Raw genomic sequence first — 19,050 nt, 5'->3', positions numbered from 1 at the left:
CACCAGGTTGCATTCCCACCAACAATGCAAAAGAGATCCTCTTTCTCTGCATCCTCGCCAACATCTGTTGTTGCCTGAGTTGTTCATGTTAGCCATTCTGACAGGTGTGAGGTGGTATCTCCTTGTGGTTTTTTTTTTTTAATTTTTTTTTAATGTTTATTTACTTTTGACAGAGAGAGAGAGAGACAGACTCAGCATGAGTGGGGGAGGGGCAGAGGGAGAGGGAGACACAATCTGAAACAGGCTCCAGGCTCTGAGCTGTCAGCACAGAGCCCGATGCGGGGCTTGAACTCACTGACAGTGAGATCATGACCTGAGCCAAAGTCGGACACTCAACTGACTGAGCCACCCAGGCACCCCTCCTTGTGGTTTTGATTTGTATTTCCCTGATGATGAGTGATGTTGAGTATTTTTTCATGTGTCAGTTGGCCATCTGGATGTCTTCTTTGGAGAAGTGTCTATTCATGTCTTTTGCCCATTTCTTCACTGGGTTATTTGTTTTTTGGGTGTTGAGTTTGATAAGTTCTCTACAGATTTTGTATACTAACCCTTTATCTGATATGTCCTTTGCAAATATCTTTTCCCATTTTGTCAGTTGCCTTTTAGTTTTGCTGATTGTTTCCTTCGCTGTGCAGAAGCTTTTTATTTTGATGAGGTCCCATTAGTTCATTTTTGCTTTTGTTTCCCTTGCCTCCAGAGACATGTTGACTAAGAAGTTGCTGCGGGCAAGATCAAAGAGGTTTTTGCCTGCTTTCTCCTCGAGGATTTTGATGGCTCCCTGTCTTACCTTTAGGTCTTTCATCCATTTTGAGTTTATTTTTGTGTATGGTGTAAGAAAGTGGTCCAGGTTCATTCTTCTGCATGTCGCTGTCCAGTTTTCCCAGCACCACTTGCTGAAGAGACTGTCTTTATTCCATTGGATATTCTTTCCTGCTTTGTCAAAGATTAGTTGGCCATACGTTTGTGGGTCAATTTCTGGGTTCTCTATTCTGTTCCATTGATCTGAACATCTGTTCTTGTGCCAAGTTCTGTTTCTTTTTAAATTTATTTCCTTTTGTGGTTTTTTTGTTTGTTTGTTTGTTTTTGTTTTGAGAGAGAGAAAGAGGAAGGGAGGGAGTGAGGGGCAGAGAAAGGGGGAGAGAGAGAATGAATCCCAAGCAGGCTCTGTGCTGACAGCATGGAACCTGACACGGGACTTGACCCCAAAAACTGTGCAATCGTGTCCTGAGCTGAAATCAAGAGTCGGACACTCAACCAACTGAGACACTCAGGCGCCCCTACAGTTCTCTTTCAGTCAGACAGGAGAAAAAGACTTACAAACAAAAATACATTTATCCTGCCTTTTATATTTACCTATATAGTAACCATTACCAGTACCGTTTATTTCTGTGTGTGGATTTGAGTTACTATCTAGTAACTTTCCTCTGAAATTCCTTCAGTTGGAAGGGACTCCCTTTTATTTCTTGTAGGGTAGGTCAGCTAGTGATGAATTCCCTCAGTTTTTGTTGATTTCAGAGTGTCTTATCCTTCACTTTTGTAGTATAGTTTTGCTGGATATAAAGTTTTTGGTCAACAGTCTTTTTCTTTCAGCTATTTGAATATGCCATCCATTGCCTTTGATCTGCATGGTTCTGTTAATATTTTTGAGAATTTCTTGTATTGCTTCTCTTTTGGCTTTCAAGATTTTCTTTTGTTTTTGTCTCTGGACAGTTTCATAATGTATCTAGGTGTTAGTCTCTTCATTTATCTTGGAGTTTATTGCATGTCTTCGATGTGCAAATTAATGGTTTCATCCAATTTGGGAAATTTTTGGCTGTTACTTCTTCAAATATTCTTTCTCCATCTTTCCTTCTCTTTTAGGTCTCCTATAATGCATATGTTGATATGCTTGATGATGTCTTACAGGTCTCTGATAATGTGTTCATTTTTCTATTCTTTTTTCCTTCTGTTCCTCAGACTGGATAATCTCAGTTGACGTATCTTTATATTCCCTGATTCTGTTTTCAGACTATGTAGATATACCCTGGTGAATAATGTCTTATTTATTTTTAACTCCAGAATTTATTTATTTTTACGTATGTATGTACGTATGTGTATATATATATGTGTGTGTGTATATATATATATATATATATATACACACATAACTATGTGTGTATGTATGTATGTGTGTGTAGTTGTATACTTTCTATCTCTTTATTAATATCCTTTATTAGGGGAGACATTATCTTCATACTTTAGTTCCTTACATGATTTCCCAGAGTGTTTCTTAAATAACTCATTAAAGATTTTTTTCTAGTAAGTCCAACATCTGAGCTTTTGTACGGATAGTTTCTATTGATTGCTTTTAGTCTTGTGTATGGGTCATACTTTTTTGGTTTTGTTATTGAAAACTGGACATTCAGTTTTATTTTTTAAATAATGATTCTTTTTTATTTTTATTTATTTTTTAATTTTTATTTAATTTTGAGAGAGAGAGAGAGAGAGAGAGGCTGAGCACAAGTGGGATAGGGACAGAGAGACAGGGAGACAGAATCCAAGGTAGGCCCCAGGCCCTAAGCTATCAGCACAAAGCCTGATGCAGGGCTCAAACTCGCAGACTGCGAGGTCATGACTGAGTCACCCAGCTGTCCTGAAAACTGGACATTTTAAAGTAAATACTGTGTTAACATTGGAAATCAGATTCTCTCTCATCCCCAGAGTTTGTTGCTGCTGTTCAGTGACTTTTCTGAAGTATTCTGTCATGTTTATATCTTTGGTGTATGGCCACTGAAGCCTCTTTTCAGTGAGCTTCCAAGTCAGCTAATGATTGGACAGAGATTTCCTTAAATGCTTAGAGCTATTAAGTCTCCTTGTCTTTGTTGAGGGGGGTTCCATGTGTGTTTGGGGCACATCTTCAACACTCGCCCATGCAGTTGGTAACTTTGTCTTAGTTTTTGCTTCCTGCTTGTGCAGAGGTTCCTGGTCAGCCCCAGTACCTGCTTACAGCCTCCTCAGAGCCTTTCTAAGCATGTACACAGCCGTATGCATGCACATATCCTAGATTCCCAAGAATATGATAGAATTTTTCAAAGTTTCTATGGACATTGCATTTCCTAGATTTCCTCTTTAAGATTTTTGTTTAGCTAGTTCACCCCAGCTGTTATCCAACATCTCAGTCGCAAAGTTAATCAGTTCTTTCTAATTGTTTTAACAAATGCCCCAAAGGAAAAGACTTTTTGTACTAGGCAACCTATAAGTCAGGTTGAATAAAGGCAACATGTCCAGGAAGGTCTTCCAGGGAACCACCAGACAGGTCAAAAATAAAACTTTTCTGAGAAAGTGTATTTGAGGGAGCACCAACTCAGTTCTACCTGTACAGTGCCCCCCGGCTGCTGTGTTCCCTGGGATTGCAGGCTGCTGCTTTTCAAGGCTTCAGTGAAGCTGGAGAGGAGGCACTGGGAACAGGGCAAGTTAAAATGCCCCAAATCTTCAATAAATGATTTTTGGGTTGCTGCAGTCCTTTTACTCATTCCCAGAGTTCTGCAAAGATTGGTCTGACAATTTTTGCCTATTTCTTTATTGCTTATGTGGAGAAGAGAATTTTCAATGGTTCTTACTCTGTCATTTTTGCTAATGTCACCTTTTAATTACATTTTTAATGCTTTTTTAAAAGTTTCATTTTATTTTAATTCCAGTGTAGTTAACATACATGTTATATTGGTTTCAGGTGTACAATATAGTGATTCACCAATTCCATACATTACCTAGTGCTCTTCACAACAAGAGTACTCCTTAATGCCCATCACCTACTTCACCCATCCCCCAATCACCTCCTCTCTAGTAACCATCAGTTTGTTCTCTACAGCTAAGATTGTTTCTTGGCATATTTGTCTCTCTCTTTTTCCCCTTGCTCATTTGTTTTGTTTCTTAAATTGTACCTACGAGTGAAATCATTTGGTATTTGTCTTTCTCTGACTGACTTATTTCACTTAGCATTATACTCTCTAGCTCCATCCATGTCATTGTGAATGTCAAGATTTCACTCTTTTTTATGGATGAATAATATTCCTGTGTGTGTGTGTGTCCACACACATATATATATATATATATACACACACATCTGGGCTCTTTCCATAATTTGGCTATTGTTGATAATGTTGCTATAAACATAGGGGTGCATATATCTTTTCACATTAGCATTTTTGTATTGTTTGGGTAGATACCCAGTAGTGGAATTACTGGATCATATGGTAATTCTGTTTTTAATTTTTTTTTTTTTTTTTGAGGAAACTCCATTGTTTTCTACAGTGGCTCTACCTATTTGCATTCTCACCAACAGTGCAAGAGGGTTCCTTTTTCTCTACATCCTCACCAACACTTGGTGTTTCTTGTGCTGTTGATTTTAGCTGTTCTGACAGGTGTGAAGTGTTTTCTCATTGTAGTTTTGGTTTGCATTTCCCTGATTGTGAGTGATGTTGAGCATCTTTTCATGTGTCTGTTAGCCATCTGGATGTCTTCTTTGCAGAAATGTCTGTTCACGTCTTCTGCCCATTCTTAATTGGCTTCTTTGTTATTTAGGTGTTGATTTGTATAAGTTTTTTATATATTTTGGATACTGACCCTTTTTTGGATATGTCATTTGCAAATATTTGCAAATATCTTCTGTAGGTTGCCTTCTAGTTTTGTTGATTATTTCCTTCGCTATGCAGAAACTTTTTATTTTGATGTAGTCCCAATAGTTTATTTTTGCTTTTATTTCCCTTACGTCAGGGGACATAAGTAGAAAAATGTTGCCATGGTCAGTGTCAGAGACCCTACTTCTTGTGTTCTGGGACTTTTATGGTTTCAGGTCTCACGTTTAGGTGTTTAATTCATTTTGAATTTATTTTTGTATCGGGTATAAGGAAGTAGTCCAGTTTCTTTTGCATGTTGCTGTCCAGTTTTGTTGAAGAGACTGTCTTTTTCCCATTAATATTCTTTCCTGCTTTGTCAAAGATTAGTGACCATATAATTGTGGGTTTAGTCTGGGTTTTCTATTCTGTTCTATCTTGATACCAGTACCATACTGCTTTGGTTACTACAGCTTTGCAGTACAGCTGGAAGTCTGGAACTGTGATACCTCCAGCTTTTTTTTTTTTTTTTTTTTTTTTTTTTTTTTTTTTTTGTCAAAATTGCTTTGGCTATTTGGGTTTTTTTTTGTGGTTGCATATACATTTTAGGATTTTTTTTTTGCTCTAGTTTTGTGAAAAACTTTGTTGGTATTTTGATAAGGATTGCATTAAATCTGTAGATTGCTTTGTTAATTACTTTTATAATATTTGTTCTTCCAGTCCATGAGCATGGAATGTCTTACACACAGAACATTCTCCAGAATAGATCACGTTATTAGGCCACAAAACAAGTCTTAACAAATTAAAAAAGATCTTGCATGTTTTCTGACTACAATGCTATGAAACTAGAAATCAACCACAAGAAAAAATCTGGAAAGACTGCAAATACATGGAGGTTAAATAACATGCTACTAAACAATGAATTGATCAACTGAGAAGTCAAAGAAGAAATCTAAAAGTACATGGAAACAAATGAAAATGAAAACACAGTGGTTCAAATGGGATGCAGCAAAAGTGTTTCTAAGAGGGAAGTTTATAGCAATACAGGCCCACCTCAAGAAGTAAAAAGAAATCTCAAACAACCTAACCTTACACCTAAAGGAGTTAGAAAAAAGAACAACAAACAAACCCCAAAACTAGCAGAAGGAAAGAAATAATAAAATTAAAACAGAAATAAATGATATAGAAACTAAAAAAGCAAAAACAATAGGACACATAAATGAAACCAGGAGCTAGTTCTTTGAAAATATAAACAAAATTCATGAACCTCTAGCCAGTCTCATCAAAAAAAACAAAGAGACAGGACACAAATAAATACAATTACAAATGAAAGAGGAGAAATAACAACCAACACTACAGAAATACAGTTGTAAGAGAATACTCTGAAAAGCCTAGAGGAAATGGATAAATTTTTAGAAACATATAATCTACCAAAGCTGCACAGGAAGAAAAAAAAATTGAGTAGACCAGTTACAAGCAGGGAGATTAAATCAGTAATCAAAAAACTCCCAATGAACAAAAGTCCAGGACCAGACAGTTTCTCAAGCGAATCCTCCCAAACATTTAAAGAAGAGTTGATACCTACCCTTCTCAAACTATTCCAAAAATATAGAAGAGAACAGGAAAATTCAGTCTATGAGGCCAGTGTTACCCTGATACCAAAACCAGATAACGACAACACAAAAAACAGAACTACAGGCAAATATCTCTGATGAACATAGATGCTAAAATCCTTGAGAAAATACTGGCAAACTGAATCCAACAATACATTTTAAAAATCGTTTGCCACAGTCAAGTGGGATTTATCCCCAGTATGTAAGGGTGAATTCAGTATTTGCAAATCAAAGTGATACATCACATCAATAAGAGAAAGGATGAAGACCCTATGATGATTTCAATAGATACAGAAAAAGCATTTGACAAAGTACAACATCCATTCATGGTAAAAACTCTCAACAGAGTAGGTTTAGAGAGAACACACCTTCAACATAATAAAGCCTATATATGAAAAACCTAAAGCAAACATTATACTAAATGGTGAAGAATTGAATGCTTTTCCCCTAGAGTCTGGAAGACAGGGATGCCCACTCTGACCACTTTTATTCAACATAGCACTGGAAGTCGTAGCCATAGCAATCAGACAAGAAAAAGAAATAAAAGACATCCAAATCAGCAAGGAAGAAGCAAAACTTTCACTATTTGCAGATGACATGATACTATACATGGAAAACCACCAAAAAACTACTAGAACTGATAAATGAATTCAGTAAAGTCACAGGATACAAAATCAGTGTGCATTTCTATATGCAGCAAAAGAGAAATTAAGAAAACAATCTCATTTACAGTTGCACCAAAAATAGTAAGATACCTAGGAAGAAACCTAACCAAAGAGGTAAAAGGCCTCTATTGTGAAAACTGTAAAACACTGATGAAAAAATTGAAGATACACATTTTTAATATATTAAGTCCTTATCTTAAAACATTCACTTTGCAGCCTATATTTAAATCTCTTTTTTGAGGCAACTCCTTTCTAGACTTGAGCTGCCTAAAGCCGCTCTCTTACTGCTGCTTGACGGCTTCCCTTACTCCACGCTAATCAGTCCCAGAACACTAAAATTTTCCACTTTTTACATTTAGCTCTCCATTTCTTATCTTTCTGTTATTTCCCACATCAACTCTCCTAAAATTTTATTACCCTCTTCCAGATCTGACCTCCTTTCTCCTTCAAAGATAATGAAGACTTTCAGGTATGAGCTCTCACAATTCCTTGCTCTTCCATTATCCATCTGTAGCTTAGCACAAGTAAGCCAACATGATCCTCCTTGCACATGAAGGGGTGCATAAGGTCAGTCCCTCCACATGTGCATACACTTAGTGAAGTTCTCTCCATCCCTCAACCTCTTTCTTTTGTATCTTCATTCTCTATAATACAGCAAAATGTACCCAAAAAATATCTGGACCAGAAGCTGTGTACCACACTCTATCATTTCTTCTATTCCCTTCCCTTGCAATTAAGCTTCTTGACAATTTTCTCCCAACCCTAGTACTATTCCTTTAGTGTAGATTCTCACTCTCTATTTTAATCTCATATTAGTCATCTATATCCACATATTTATTGAACACTTTCCTTCAGACACTGTTCTCAACCTGGAGACACAAACAGTAAATAGGACTTAATTCCTGTCATTATGGAACTTAAATTCTAGAAGGGGAGCCTGAGAAGAGACACATAGTACATTCTCAGAGAGAGTTAAGTCTCATTGGAACATAAAGCAGGATAGATGATGACTAATAGGAGAGGAGGTGCTAGATAGGATGGTCAGGAATGGCTTTTTTATGGGAGTGACATTTTAGCAGATTTTAATGTCAATGAGCCATTCACGGAAGGTCATGGGGAACATCTTTGAGGAAGACAGAGTATCTGTTATAAATACTCCAAGGTAGGAGCAAGCTTGGTATAATGAAGGCCCCACAGGAAGGCCAAAATGACTAGTGAGTATTGATGGGAGGACCTGGGACCAGAGAAGGGGCCAAAGAAGTAAGTAGAAGCTACATTGTGTAGGCGTTATAGAGCATGTAAGGAATTTGTGTTTTCGTCTGAATTAAGATGCCACTGGAAGTGTTCAAGTAGGGGACTGATGTGATATGCCTTCTCATTAAGTAAAACTAAATCTATTCAGAAATGCTCAAATATAACTTCTCAGAATATATGGCCATGTTTTTGGATTACTGTCATTGGAACAAATTTTTTTCCTCAAAAACCCATGTTGCAGAGAAAGAAAAGGAGTATCAAATACTCCTTTGAGTCCTTAAAACAAAGGGCTCTTTATTTTTACAAGTAGCAGAGTCTAGGAGAGCTTCTTCTGAAATTTTTGCTTATGGCTCCAGATTTTAATTTTATTAGTATTAATAATAATCATGGTCATTTTAAGAAAATTTTGGGATTAATATGACAGTATTGTTGCTTCTCATTCATTAACTACATATTTGCGTTTTATCCTACATTCAGGGCACTACTTTATGTTTAGTCATGTGTTAGGTTAAACACAGACCTCACAGCCATGAGTCCTTTTTGCTTAGTTGCATGAAAATGATGGCCCTAATTCATCAAGAGAAACATACAGTTTGGTAGTTGAGATGGGTTCTTTTGCTAATTTGTTAGCACTCTTCCTCCTGGTTCCTATGGTGGATTGTAGCATGAAATGAAATGACTGGCTAGGGGTGATCTGAGGCCAGAGAATACAGAGAAGTGACAGGTCACAGAAAGCAAACCAGTGACGTCACCTTGGAATCATGAATAAAAGGTTTAAACCAACTGTGTAACATAGAAATGAGTTTCTAAATGCCTTGAATACCAGTGTCTCAACTAAGATTAAACTGTCTGAGTGTGTCATGGTAATATCACATTACATTAAACTGTAAAAAGTTCACATGTGATTCTCAAGCTCAATGATGTTACAGGGAAACCTTTTAAATGTTTGCAGTTCTGGGAGTTCAAAGGCCAAGACCTTTCCTGAGCTCTCCCATCAACTGACTCACGGCCATGACTAGAAAACTTACTTTCTGGGAGTCACTTTTTCCCATTTGTCGAATAAAGTCATTGGACTGTTCTTTAATGTCCCTCTAGCACTAATGTTGGGTGATATATGATGAGTCTAAGAATTGCCTTTTTGGGATAGGCCTGAAGGATAGAGATGATAGTAAAACTCAGCGAAAATTAAACTGTAAACTCTGTCATTTTTAGGCTAAGACTTATTTAGTTGCACAAAGAGAACTACTAAAGCTTAATAGGAACTCTTGATTCTGAGTGGATCTGCCAGATCCTTTTTTTTTTTTTTTTTTTTTTTTTTTTTTTGCCTCTGACAGTTATCTCTAATGATTATGTCAAGGACAGGATGAATCTGTGATGACACAAAGCCAGTATGTAAAGATTTACTCATGTGGATGGCTAAGAAGAGTGGGATATAACTGAGATTAAATGGATATTTACAAAAACCAGTGAAATACCTCAAAATGAGATTCTTTTTTGGCTTGTTCTGCCAATAAGTGTAGTAATGTAATCTTTGGCTTTTTGGTTTAGACTGTTGTCTGTTATCTGTTTAGCCAATTAAATCCTGATTTACATCTTATGTATATATATATTTTTAAAAAAAGCATCTCCTGTTAGGACTTCTTACTAGTCTATGTGAATGAATTTGCACCTCCTAGTTTTGAGCCAGTCAAGCTGTTCACTTCACAGGGGATTGGTCTAGTAAACTTCATTTGTCAGTCTTCCAAATACCAGCATGTAAAGCTCCTTGCAACTGCCAATTCATCTGAAAGATCAATGAGAACATGAAATGTTTTCTTAACATATTTTCACTTTTATTGCATCTATCATAAAAATGCTATTTAAGTAAATAAAGATGGTTCAGTTCATTGCAGAAGTGTCTTTTTTTTTTTTTTTCATTATCTTCCAGGGAACACTCATAGCCAAAGCATAAAGTTTAGTCACACTGTGGTTTTCCAGCTTCTTGTAAGAATCTGGAAACTACAAGCCAGTTACCTAAGGAAGTGATCATTTTTCTACTGTAAACAGAATAAATACAAAGTCAGTAGCTTTATATATATGCAATATATATATATATACATATTGTTTTCATAGGAATTTCATAGGAAAAAATTTGTTTTCATAGGAAAAAAATTTTTTTTTCTGATGTTCAGCTTTAGGAAAATTTGACATATAAAAATATTTATATCTGTGAAATAACTGCATTTCAAAACAATAACATGCTCCATTTTAGTATCATATGAGGCATACTTAGAAATCATCCAGTCGTGAAGTAGGTAAATATGAATTTTTAGCCTTTGATTGAAATGGAAATTATTTTTCAAATATCCTGGATAATTCCTTTATAGAACTGAAAGACTAAACCTCAACTTGACTCAAAGAAAGGTTATTACCTGTTGTTAAATAGGTCTCATACAATCATAATGTTAACATGAGCGAGGTAGTGGTTCTTTGCTTTTCTTTCTGAAAATCTGTGAGATTGAAAATTTAACAATTGTACCCAAATTTATACTTGCAAATGAATATTGGTTCCTTTAAAATACTTGCCGAGGATAAGAGACTCTTAAAAACTGAGAACAAACTGAGGGCTGATGGGAGGGTGGGTGATGGGTATTGAAGAGGGCATCTTTTGGGATGAGCACTGGGTGTTGTATGGAAAACAATTTGACAATAAATTTCATATATTAAAAAATAATAAATAAATAAATAAATAAATAAATAAATAAATAAATAAAATACTTGCCGAGGAAAGTTGTGCGGTTATTTCAGTGATGTTATTGTTGGCTGCGGTCCCTTCTTTTGAAACTGCTTTCAGAGCAGTTCTACCTATCTAGTGAGGTTCACAGTGATTTTAATTTATCCGCATGTTCATCTGATAGATATTTATCAAGTAGCTGCTATCTTCTAGTTGTACTAATTTCTAGGTTGATGAAAATTTAAAACAAGCAAACAATGTGGCCCTTCATTTCCTATGTGCACAGTCTAATGGTTTTGGTTTTTGGAACTGCCAGAAGCTGGATTTGGTAAAGATGAAGGATGATAGTGAATACCATTTCAGTGACAAATATGATACAAGGAGATTGGTTTTTCTTTTTTTTTACTTCATAAAATGGTTTTCAAAGTGGTATCAAAGAGAATTTAAAAAGCAAACAAAACCCATTTTGAACTAAGTATCTTTGGAATAGATTGATTGCTTGTCTTGGTACTTAATTTGAAGGGTAGTATTCATTAGACAGTTATTACTACTTTATTAGTTTTTATGTGTATTTTGGTCCTTATATTCACCACCTTTTGTTTGGTTAATGTGAAAATTCTAAGATGATCCTGGTTTACATTTGAGAGTAAGGTAGATACCTGAATGTGGTTGAGCTGTTGACCTTTAGTTCTGAGTATGTATTTAAGTTTATGTAAAGTGCAGAGTCTTGTGCTGCCCTTGACTAGTTTCTTTCAGTTTTCACGTGTAGGTGATTGTACTTAGAAATAAAATGGAGATACCTAATTATGCTTCATCTGGAAGTATGCTATTATGTTATAAATAAAATTGGACTAAAAACCAATTCTACCATAGACATCCAGTGCGTAATGTAAGAAGAAAAAAAATATTCTCCCAATGAATGCACAAAGGAGGGGCCCAATGCAATGTTCTGGTAGTTTTATTTATAATAATGAAACATATCTGTCTCTACAGGAGGATCTTTGGATGTATATAGAAAAATTCCAGAGCATGTCCTTGGAAGAATTGCAATAGCAGTGAGTATATATGGCTTCCGCCTTATGAAATTTGGATGATTTAATTTTTCTAGTCAAACCTGTTCTCCTTATATACTCAGAATATTGTGTTCTTTTTCTTCAATCCCTGTTGACTTGCAGGGCCTTCTTAACTCTTCTTTTCTTATCATTTTTGTGTTTTCTTCTTTTATAGACCAAACCACAATAACAACATAGTCACAGGACATCCTTCAGGCTTATGGGTGTTGTGACCTACTCTACTTTCTTGTGTTTTCAGAGATGTTAGTACACTTGTTAGCCAGTAAAATTTCCAGGTTCTTTAATAAGAAAGTTGTTTAGGGGACATTTTGTAGTTACAGGCATATAATTAGAAAATACTTTCAGAGTCAAAATTATTAAAATAAAACTACTTATAAGAAAAACACAACTTTATTCTTAAAGATTTTTGCAGACTTTTTGTGTTTTTGGTTTTTAATTTTTTTTTACCAAGTATATCTAGGAATTTATTCCCTTTGTGATTAAAAGCAGGTTTTCTGTTTTCTGAATACACAAATAAATTGACACAATATGTCAACTCAACTAACATTACTATATAAACTCCAGATTTCAAATTTGGAATAATGTAGGCTACACAGTGTCTAAGAGAAGTCATGAGGTGGTGGAATAGTAAACAGTTGCTAATCTAAAGGCACTCTGATAACTTAAGCAGTTTAATGCAGAACAAAGCGATTATACCATGTACCATTTAATTAAATGGCTGATTTTCACATTCATTATACATCAGACTGACAACTCAGATCCTTTAATCCAACACGGACACTTATTTAGTCTTAGTTCATTGTAATTCACAGCTTTCCTTTCTTCTTTCTAATTATTAGTATGAACTGCCCAGGGTGATGAAAACTTTCTTTTCTGATGCTATTGCTGAGTAGCTTCTAATCTACATGTTTAGGTAGATTAGTTTAGTATGAAATTTGAGTACTTAAATCACTATTTTAGATGAAAATAAAAATGTTTCATTTCCTCTTTTAATCTCAGAAGGGAATGAATGCTTTGTGGCTTTTGGCAGTTCTTGGCTCTAAAGTTTAATAACACGTATAATAAAGGGCAAAAAAAGGCAAAGATACCAAATGAAAAAGAAAAAAGTATATGAGTTCTGTATACTCACTTATGTGTTGAACTTGGCTAAAATAGGAATCTGCTTTCTTCTGTTAGAGAAGCATGTTCTTCCTGGACTTCATAAATCTTACCTCCCTCTTGTGTAGGGCATCCACACAAGGCCATTGTTCTTTTCATTTCTACTGGCATGAGAAGCCCGTGAAGTGAATGGAGTCAGCAAAAATAATAATAATAATAATTCGGTTTCAAATACCAGGTTTACCTATTGGGTAATTGAAAATACGGCAAAAATTATTTTAGTGAAAGGCACTCAAAATAAGCACTAGCCCAAAGCATTGTTTACATTTGCCCTTACATTTTTTAAAATTAGGGTTTTTTTCCCCTAATATGTGTCCAATTTCTTTAGCTTTTATGGCTCATCAGGTCATAGTAATGAAAACTGCCTGTGGCCAGAATAAAAGAAATGCTTTTGATAATTTTGCTCTTCATCTACTACTTTCTATAAACTCTGCTGGGGCCTAAACTTGTATAATGCCTCCAAAGTGTATTTTTTTTGTTTCATGTAATTTGAGTAGGCTACAAACAACTAATCCTGTGTTGCAGCTGACAAACACAAGTGGAAGCATTCTCCCAGTTAAAATAAGACTAGCAAATTGATGGTTTCCAGGTCATGGTTTGTAAAAGTAAATAAATACTCTCATAGCCTGACTGGGTTCCTGGTATCCTTAGTTGTTTCTCCTCTAGTATTGTGAAGACAGATCATCATCTTCTGTTCCCTTGGGTTCTCTCAGTGAGGCCAAGGAAGCACATGTGTGCTCTTGCCAAGTCAGAAGCAACAGAATCAGATGAGAGAAGAGGGAAATGGGTGCATGTTGAATACCTCCTGTGCCATTTGTTGATACATATTTTATGTATAAATTTTATGTCATTTAATCTTTATAGCAAACTCTGTAACGTGTAGGTTATTGAACGTATTTTATACATGGCAAGATGAGATTTAGAGAAGTTAAAGTTACCTACAACTAATCAGTAATAATTTGAACCCAGGGCTGTTTCACTCCAGACCCCATGCTTTTTCACGCTGCTTTCCTAAGAGAAGGAGAAAAAAGGGGAGGAAGGACTGAAAGGGAGAACAAGGGTACAAAGAAAAAAAGGAAAAAAGGAGAAGTACATAAGAAAGTAATGGAGTGACACATACAATTGCTTCAGATTCTTTTCATGTCTTAGAACCACATGTAGGCACCTCTCCCACCCCCAATTAACTTTATTTTCCAGGTTCTAATAATCTGGCATGCTGTGGAGGTCCAAAGATCCAAGGTTCATTATAGGATGGCCCCCTGTCAGCCTTGATGATATGTTGTTCAAATTTTCTCTTGTAGGATATATGGCAAGAGGATATAAAAAAAAAATTAATATAAACTGGCTGATTTCAGCTTCTAGCTTGCTCAGTGATTTTTATCTGTTTTCCATTTGAATGTGGTCTCCGAGAAAGAGGAATGCCTTCTTGCCATTCCCTGCCATCTTGCACGTTTTATTTTTCTTCTCATTTCTGAAGCAGTGACACTGTGTACTGTATTTTGAGTGCTAATGTTGATGGAAGTTGTCCCTGAAAGGATGTGCACTTGACATGTCAAGGAGTGAGTGATTGACAGCAGATATAAGTACTTTTAGTGTCAAGGCTTTGTCAAGTCATTGTTGTGAAACCCAGCCTACTGAATACCAATAATACCCTCTAGATTTTCAATGGACAGATTTCTAGCTCTCCATATACTGCTTTTCATATACTTCTAAAGGAAAACGTGTATTTTGACAAAGTTGGAAGAGTGACATATTCTTTTGAATCACTAACAAGATTTATAATTTTAGCAAGTGCCATACAATCAGTATCTGTTTTACTTTTTTCCTGCCTGATCTGAATATATAATGGTTTGCCTTCCCCTTGTGTGTTTTCTGGTTATTCATTTTTTTGTGGACTGATTTTTAGTGGTGAACCATCTTTGATGGGAAGGTTTTATAATATGCAACTAACCTTATAAGTTGAAAGGTTTAACCCTATTTCCCAACTCAGAGGTGATTATTTCCATGCCAAATAAGATAGCCTTATCCTACTACTCAAAGAGAAAATTGTTTTCATTATTGATGTTATTTTAATAAACATTTAAGGAAATATTTTTGTCTTATTTCCTCCTCCTATTGGTTACCATTTTCCTATTTTGGTAGTTTCTTTTTCTTTCTTTTCTTTCTTTTTTTTACTATCTTACTGTCCAGAACATATGTGTTTTATTGTAATGCCACTGTTTCCAAATCCTGGAAGAAATGATTTCTGTTCTCTTAAAACAGACAAACTTAGCATGGAAATAATCATACCTTGCTAGCAAATCTTTCAGGAGTACATCCCTCTCTAAGAAAACAATGAAAATATGTTAATTTCTGCTCAGCATTAATTGATGTCGATTTTATCTTCTTCTAGATCTTTAGTATTTACAAATTGGGTTTCTTCCTGTGCATTTCTGTTTTTAGAATTGCTCATAGTCTTTCTTGATCAACTAAACTCCTTGTGTATTTAGCTCTAGGCTTCTTTTCATCATTTTCAAAAATACATAAATCAGTTACTCCTCATAATGGTAGATTTCCTTGTTCTTATACTCCTGACTCACCTAAAATGTTCTAATATGATGAGTACTTTTAAATTCTTGAGTAAATTTTGAGTCATAGTGGTTCATGCATTGTATCTGATATGTAATTATGAATAGTCAACCTTGAAATTGTTAAATTCATGCTCATTTGCATGCAGGGTCAGTGGGTGTGAATAAAAACATGTGCTTCCCCTTTTATAACAATTTCTATATAAAGATTTTTACAAAAGATTAGTGATTAAACTTCCCACATAGAAGGTAGCACTTTTAACCCACATACTTAGGGTCTTAGAAACATTTTTTTTTTTCAGAATCTTATTTGACTATTCTTAACACAGGCTGTTCAATCAAAAATCCAATTTAATGTGAATGTTTTTATTTTCTCACTTTATTTTCTTGCCCTGCCCTTTCAGTGTTTTCTATATGAGTCTACACTTGCACCTGCCAGACTGGCTTGTGAGGCTGATCATCTTGATATACTTTGTTCTTTCCTACCCTAATATCATTTAAAACATTTTTTTAGAAACTTTTTTTTAGACTATTTTAAACTTACAGAAAAGTTGTAAGATGCTTCCTCCAGATTTCCCAGTGGTCAACAGTTAACTACGTTTGGTTTTAAAAATACACACAACCACACACACATACACACACACACACACACACCCCTTGGTTTGAGAGCGTAATTCATTCTGGAAACATGCTTGTAATCCAAAGCACCTGTATATCAAAGTGAATTTCCCCATAAGAAATAATGTAAACTCAGATGATTTGCTCTACAACCCCAAAATACTCATATAAGAATGATTATAAGGGGCACCTGGGTGCCTCACAGTTGGTTAAGTGTCCAGCTCAGAGCCTGGAGCCCACTTTAGATTCTGTGTCTCCCTCTCTCTCTGCCCCACCCCCACTCACTCTCTGTCTCTCTCTCTCTGTCAAAACTAAATAAGCATTAAAAAATTATATTAAAAAGAGAATGATTATAATACTATAATGTAATACAAAATGTTAAAGAAAATACAAAATATAAAGAAAAATAAACAAATTAACCTGCACGTACCTTTGAAAACCTTCGTGGCTGGTATGAGGAAGACAAGAGAGAGGAGGGTTATTGTGCAGGACAACTTTCACTATCACTAATGGAATCACTGCTATCTATTGGCTGAATGGAATCTTTTTCTGCATGGGGGCCATTGTATATGCTCTCACAGACGTTGACTACAGTACAATGTTAAAAAACTCTTGTCAGATACTGTATTTAGTGTAACTGGCAATAAAACAGTAGAGGAAAGGGTCTATGTCTGCAGGCAGCCTGACCTAGAATGAAGCAAAGCATCCCTAAACTTACTCTTGTATGGAAAAGCAAAGGACTGTCCATAGGTGCTTTGAAATGACCAAAAATACACAAGTGCCAGTTGTGGGCACCTTCCAATGTTCTGAAAAATCACTGACTTCTGCCAAACACTGTGGCCTGAGACCGAGCATCTGAGCATGGGAGACGATCACCCACGATCCTGCAGTGGGAGAGAGTGAGAGCCTTTGGCTCAGTCGTGATCATGTGATGTTCGGTGTCAGATACTACTCGTATTGCAAGACATGACTCATTTATCGAGTTAAAATTTATTAGAAATGTTTGCTTGTCTTGTGGAACATTCATAGGACAAGTTACTCACAATCTAAGGTTTTACTATATATATACATATATATATGTGTGTGTATGTGTGTATATATACATATACATATACATATACATATACATATACATATACATATACATATACATATACATATACATATATATATGTGTGTATGTATGTATTTTTTTCCCTGTAACATTTGAGAGTAAGTTGCAGACGTCATGACCCTTTACCTGTAAATACTTAAGGTGTATATTTCTTGAGAATAAGGGTATTCTCTCACATCCTTGCTGTATACTGATCAAAATCAGGAAATTAGCAATGGTACAATACTGTTATATAATCAACAGTCCTGACTTAGATTTTGACAGTTGTCCAATAATACCCTTTATAGACCAAAAGAAAAAAATTTCTTGTCCAGCATCCAGTCTAGGATTATATACTGCATTTAGTTGTCATGTCTCTGGTCTCTGTTAACTTGGAGTAGTCTCAGTGTTTCTTTGTCTTTCCTGAGCTTGATTTTTTGGAAGAGTACATGGCCCCAACACTTTGGTTGTATATTTTTATCCTGGCCTGAACACTTTCTTCTCTTTTCATCACATCAGTTGAATCTGTTTCTTAGGGCCCAGAACTTTAGTAAAGCCTTCCTGAATACTGACAGGAAAAGCAATCCTGATTACTGACAGAGATTGCTTTCATTAGCCAACTTTTTAAAAATATCTTTCCTGGGGCGCCTGGGTGGCGCAGTCGGTTAAGCGTCCGACTTCAGCCAGGTCCCGATCTCGCGGTCCGTGAGTTCGAGCCCCGCGTCAGGCTCTGGGCTGATGGCTCAGAGCCTGGAGCCTGTTTCTGATTCTGTGTCTCCCTCTCTCTCTGCCCCTCCCCCGTTCATGCTCTGTCTCTCTCTGTCCCAAAAAAAATAAATAAACGTTGAAAAAAAATAATAATAAATAAATAAAAAATAAATAAATAAATAAATAAATAAATAAATAAATAAAAATATCTTTCCTTGGTCTTAAATGTCATGACTTTTTTTTTTTTTTTAGTTAATTTATTTTGAGAGACAGAGCAGAGGAGAAGCAGAGAGAGAGAGAGAGAGAGAGAGAGGTAGAGAGAGAATCCCAGCAGGCTCCATGCTGTTAGCACGAAGCCTGATGTGGGGCTTGAACCCATGAACCATGAGATCGTGACCTGAGCCGAAACCAAGAGTTGGACGCTTAACCAACTGAGCCACCCAGGTACCCCTTAAATGTCATGACTTTTTAAAAAATCTGTGTATAAAAGTATGGAAAAAAAAAATGAAAATCTTTGTCCCTTTTTCCTGTCCTTTTTTTCCCCCATCCATTCCACCACTGAGAACTTTGTAGATGTACTTCTAGGTCATTTTCCATGCACATACACTTATTTTTTTCATTAATCATGCCTTATCTTCAGAACATTGAAAGCCCATTAGAGAAGAAACCTGTAGCTTATACATTTGGCATCCTCCAAGAACCTGGCACAGAAATGGGAGATGTTCAATAAATGTTTATTGGTTTTTAGAGTTTTAAAGGAAGAGTTATGGTTGATATGATTATATGTTTAAATATGGAAAGTTCCTGATAAAAATCATCATTGTACTGTTTCTCTTTCTTAAATTTAGGTTGTTAAAGGCCTTACCTATTTGTGGAGTTTAAAGATTTTACATAGAGGTATGTACTGAGCTTACGAGCTTTAACTTAATTTGACATTGAGTGCGGACCACTCCAGGATACCTTAATTTTAAAATACATGACCTGCTATTTAAGCTA

At 35.7% G+C, this 19,050-nt stretch overlaps 1 protein-coding gene across 11 annotated transcripts in view; it reads left to right on the top strand.

The window, feature by feature from the left end:
* The window catches only part of MAP2K5 (mitogen-activated protein kinase kinase 5), a 277,056-nt gene that overhangs the window by 108,948 nt on the left and 149,058 nt on the right, over positions 1 to 19,050 (top strand). For all 11 annotated transcript variants that reach the window (XM_045449315.1, XM_045449319.1, XM_045449320.1 and 8 more), the window contains exons 12-13: positions 11,831 to 11,892; positions 18,903 to 18,951. In XM_045449315.1, the coding sequence (XP_045305271.1) occupies positions 11,831 to 11,892; positions 18,903 to 18,951 (111 nt within the window). The remainder of the gene's footprint in view (positions 1 to 11,830; positions 11,893 to 18,902; positions 18,952 to 19,050) is intronic.

The sequence above is a fragment of the Leopardus geoffroyi genome, chromosome B3 (assembly GCF_018350155.1).
Source record: "Leopardus geoffroyi isolate Oge1 chromosome B3, O.geoffroyi_Oge1_pat1.0, whole genome shotgun sequence".
In the NCBI taxonomy this organism is placed as follows: Eukaryota; Metazoa; Chordata; class Mammalia; order Carnivora; family Felidae; genus Leopardus; species Leopardus geoffroyi.
Note: the sequence above shows the minus strand (reverse complement) of the source record. Positions and strands in the feature narration are given on the sequence as shown.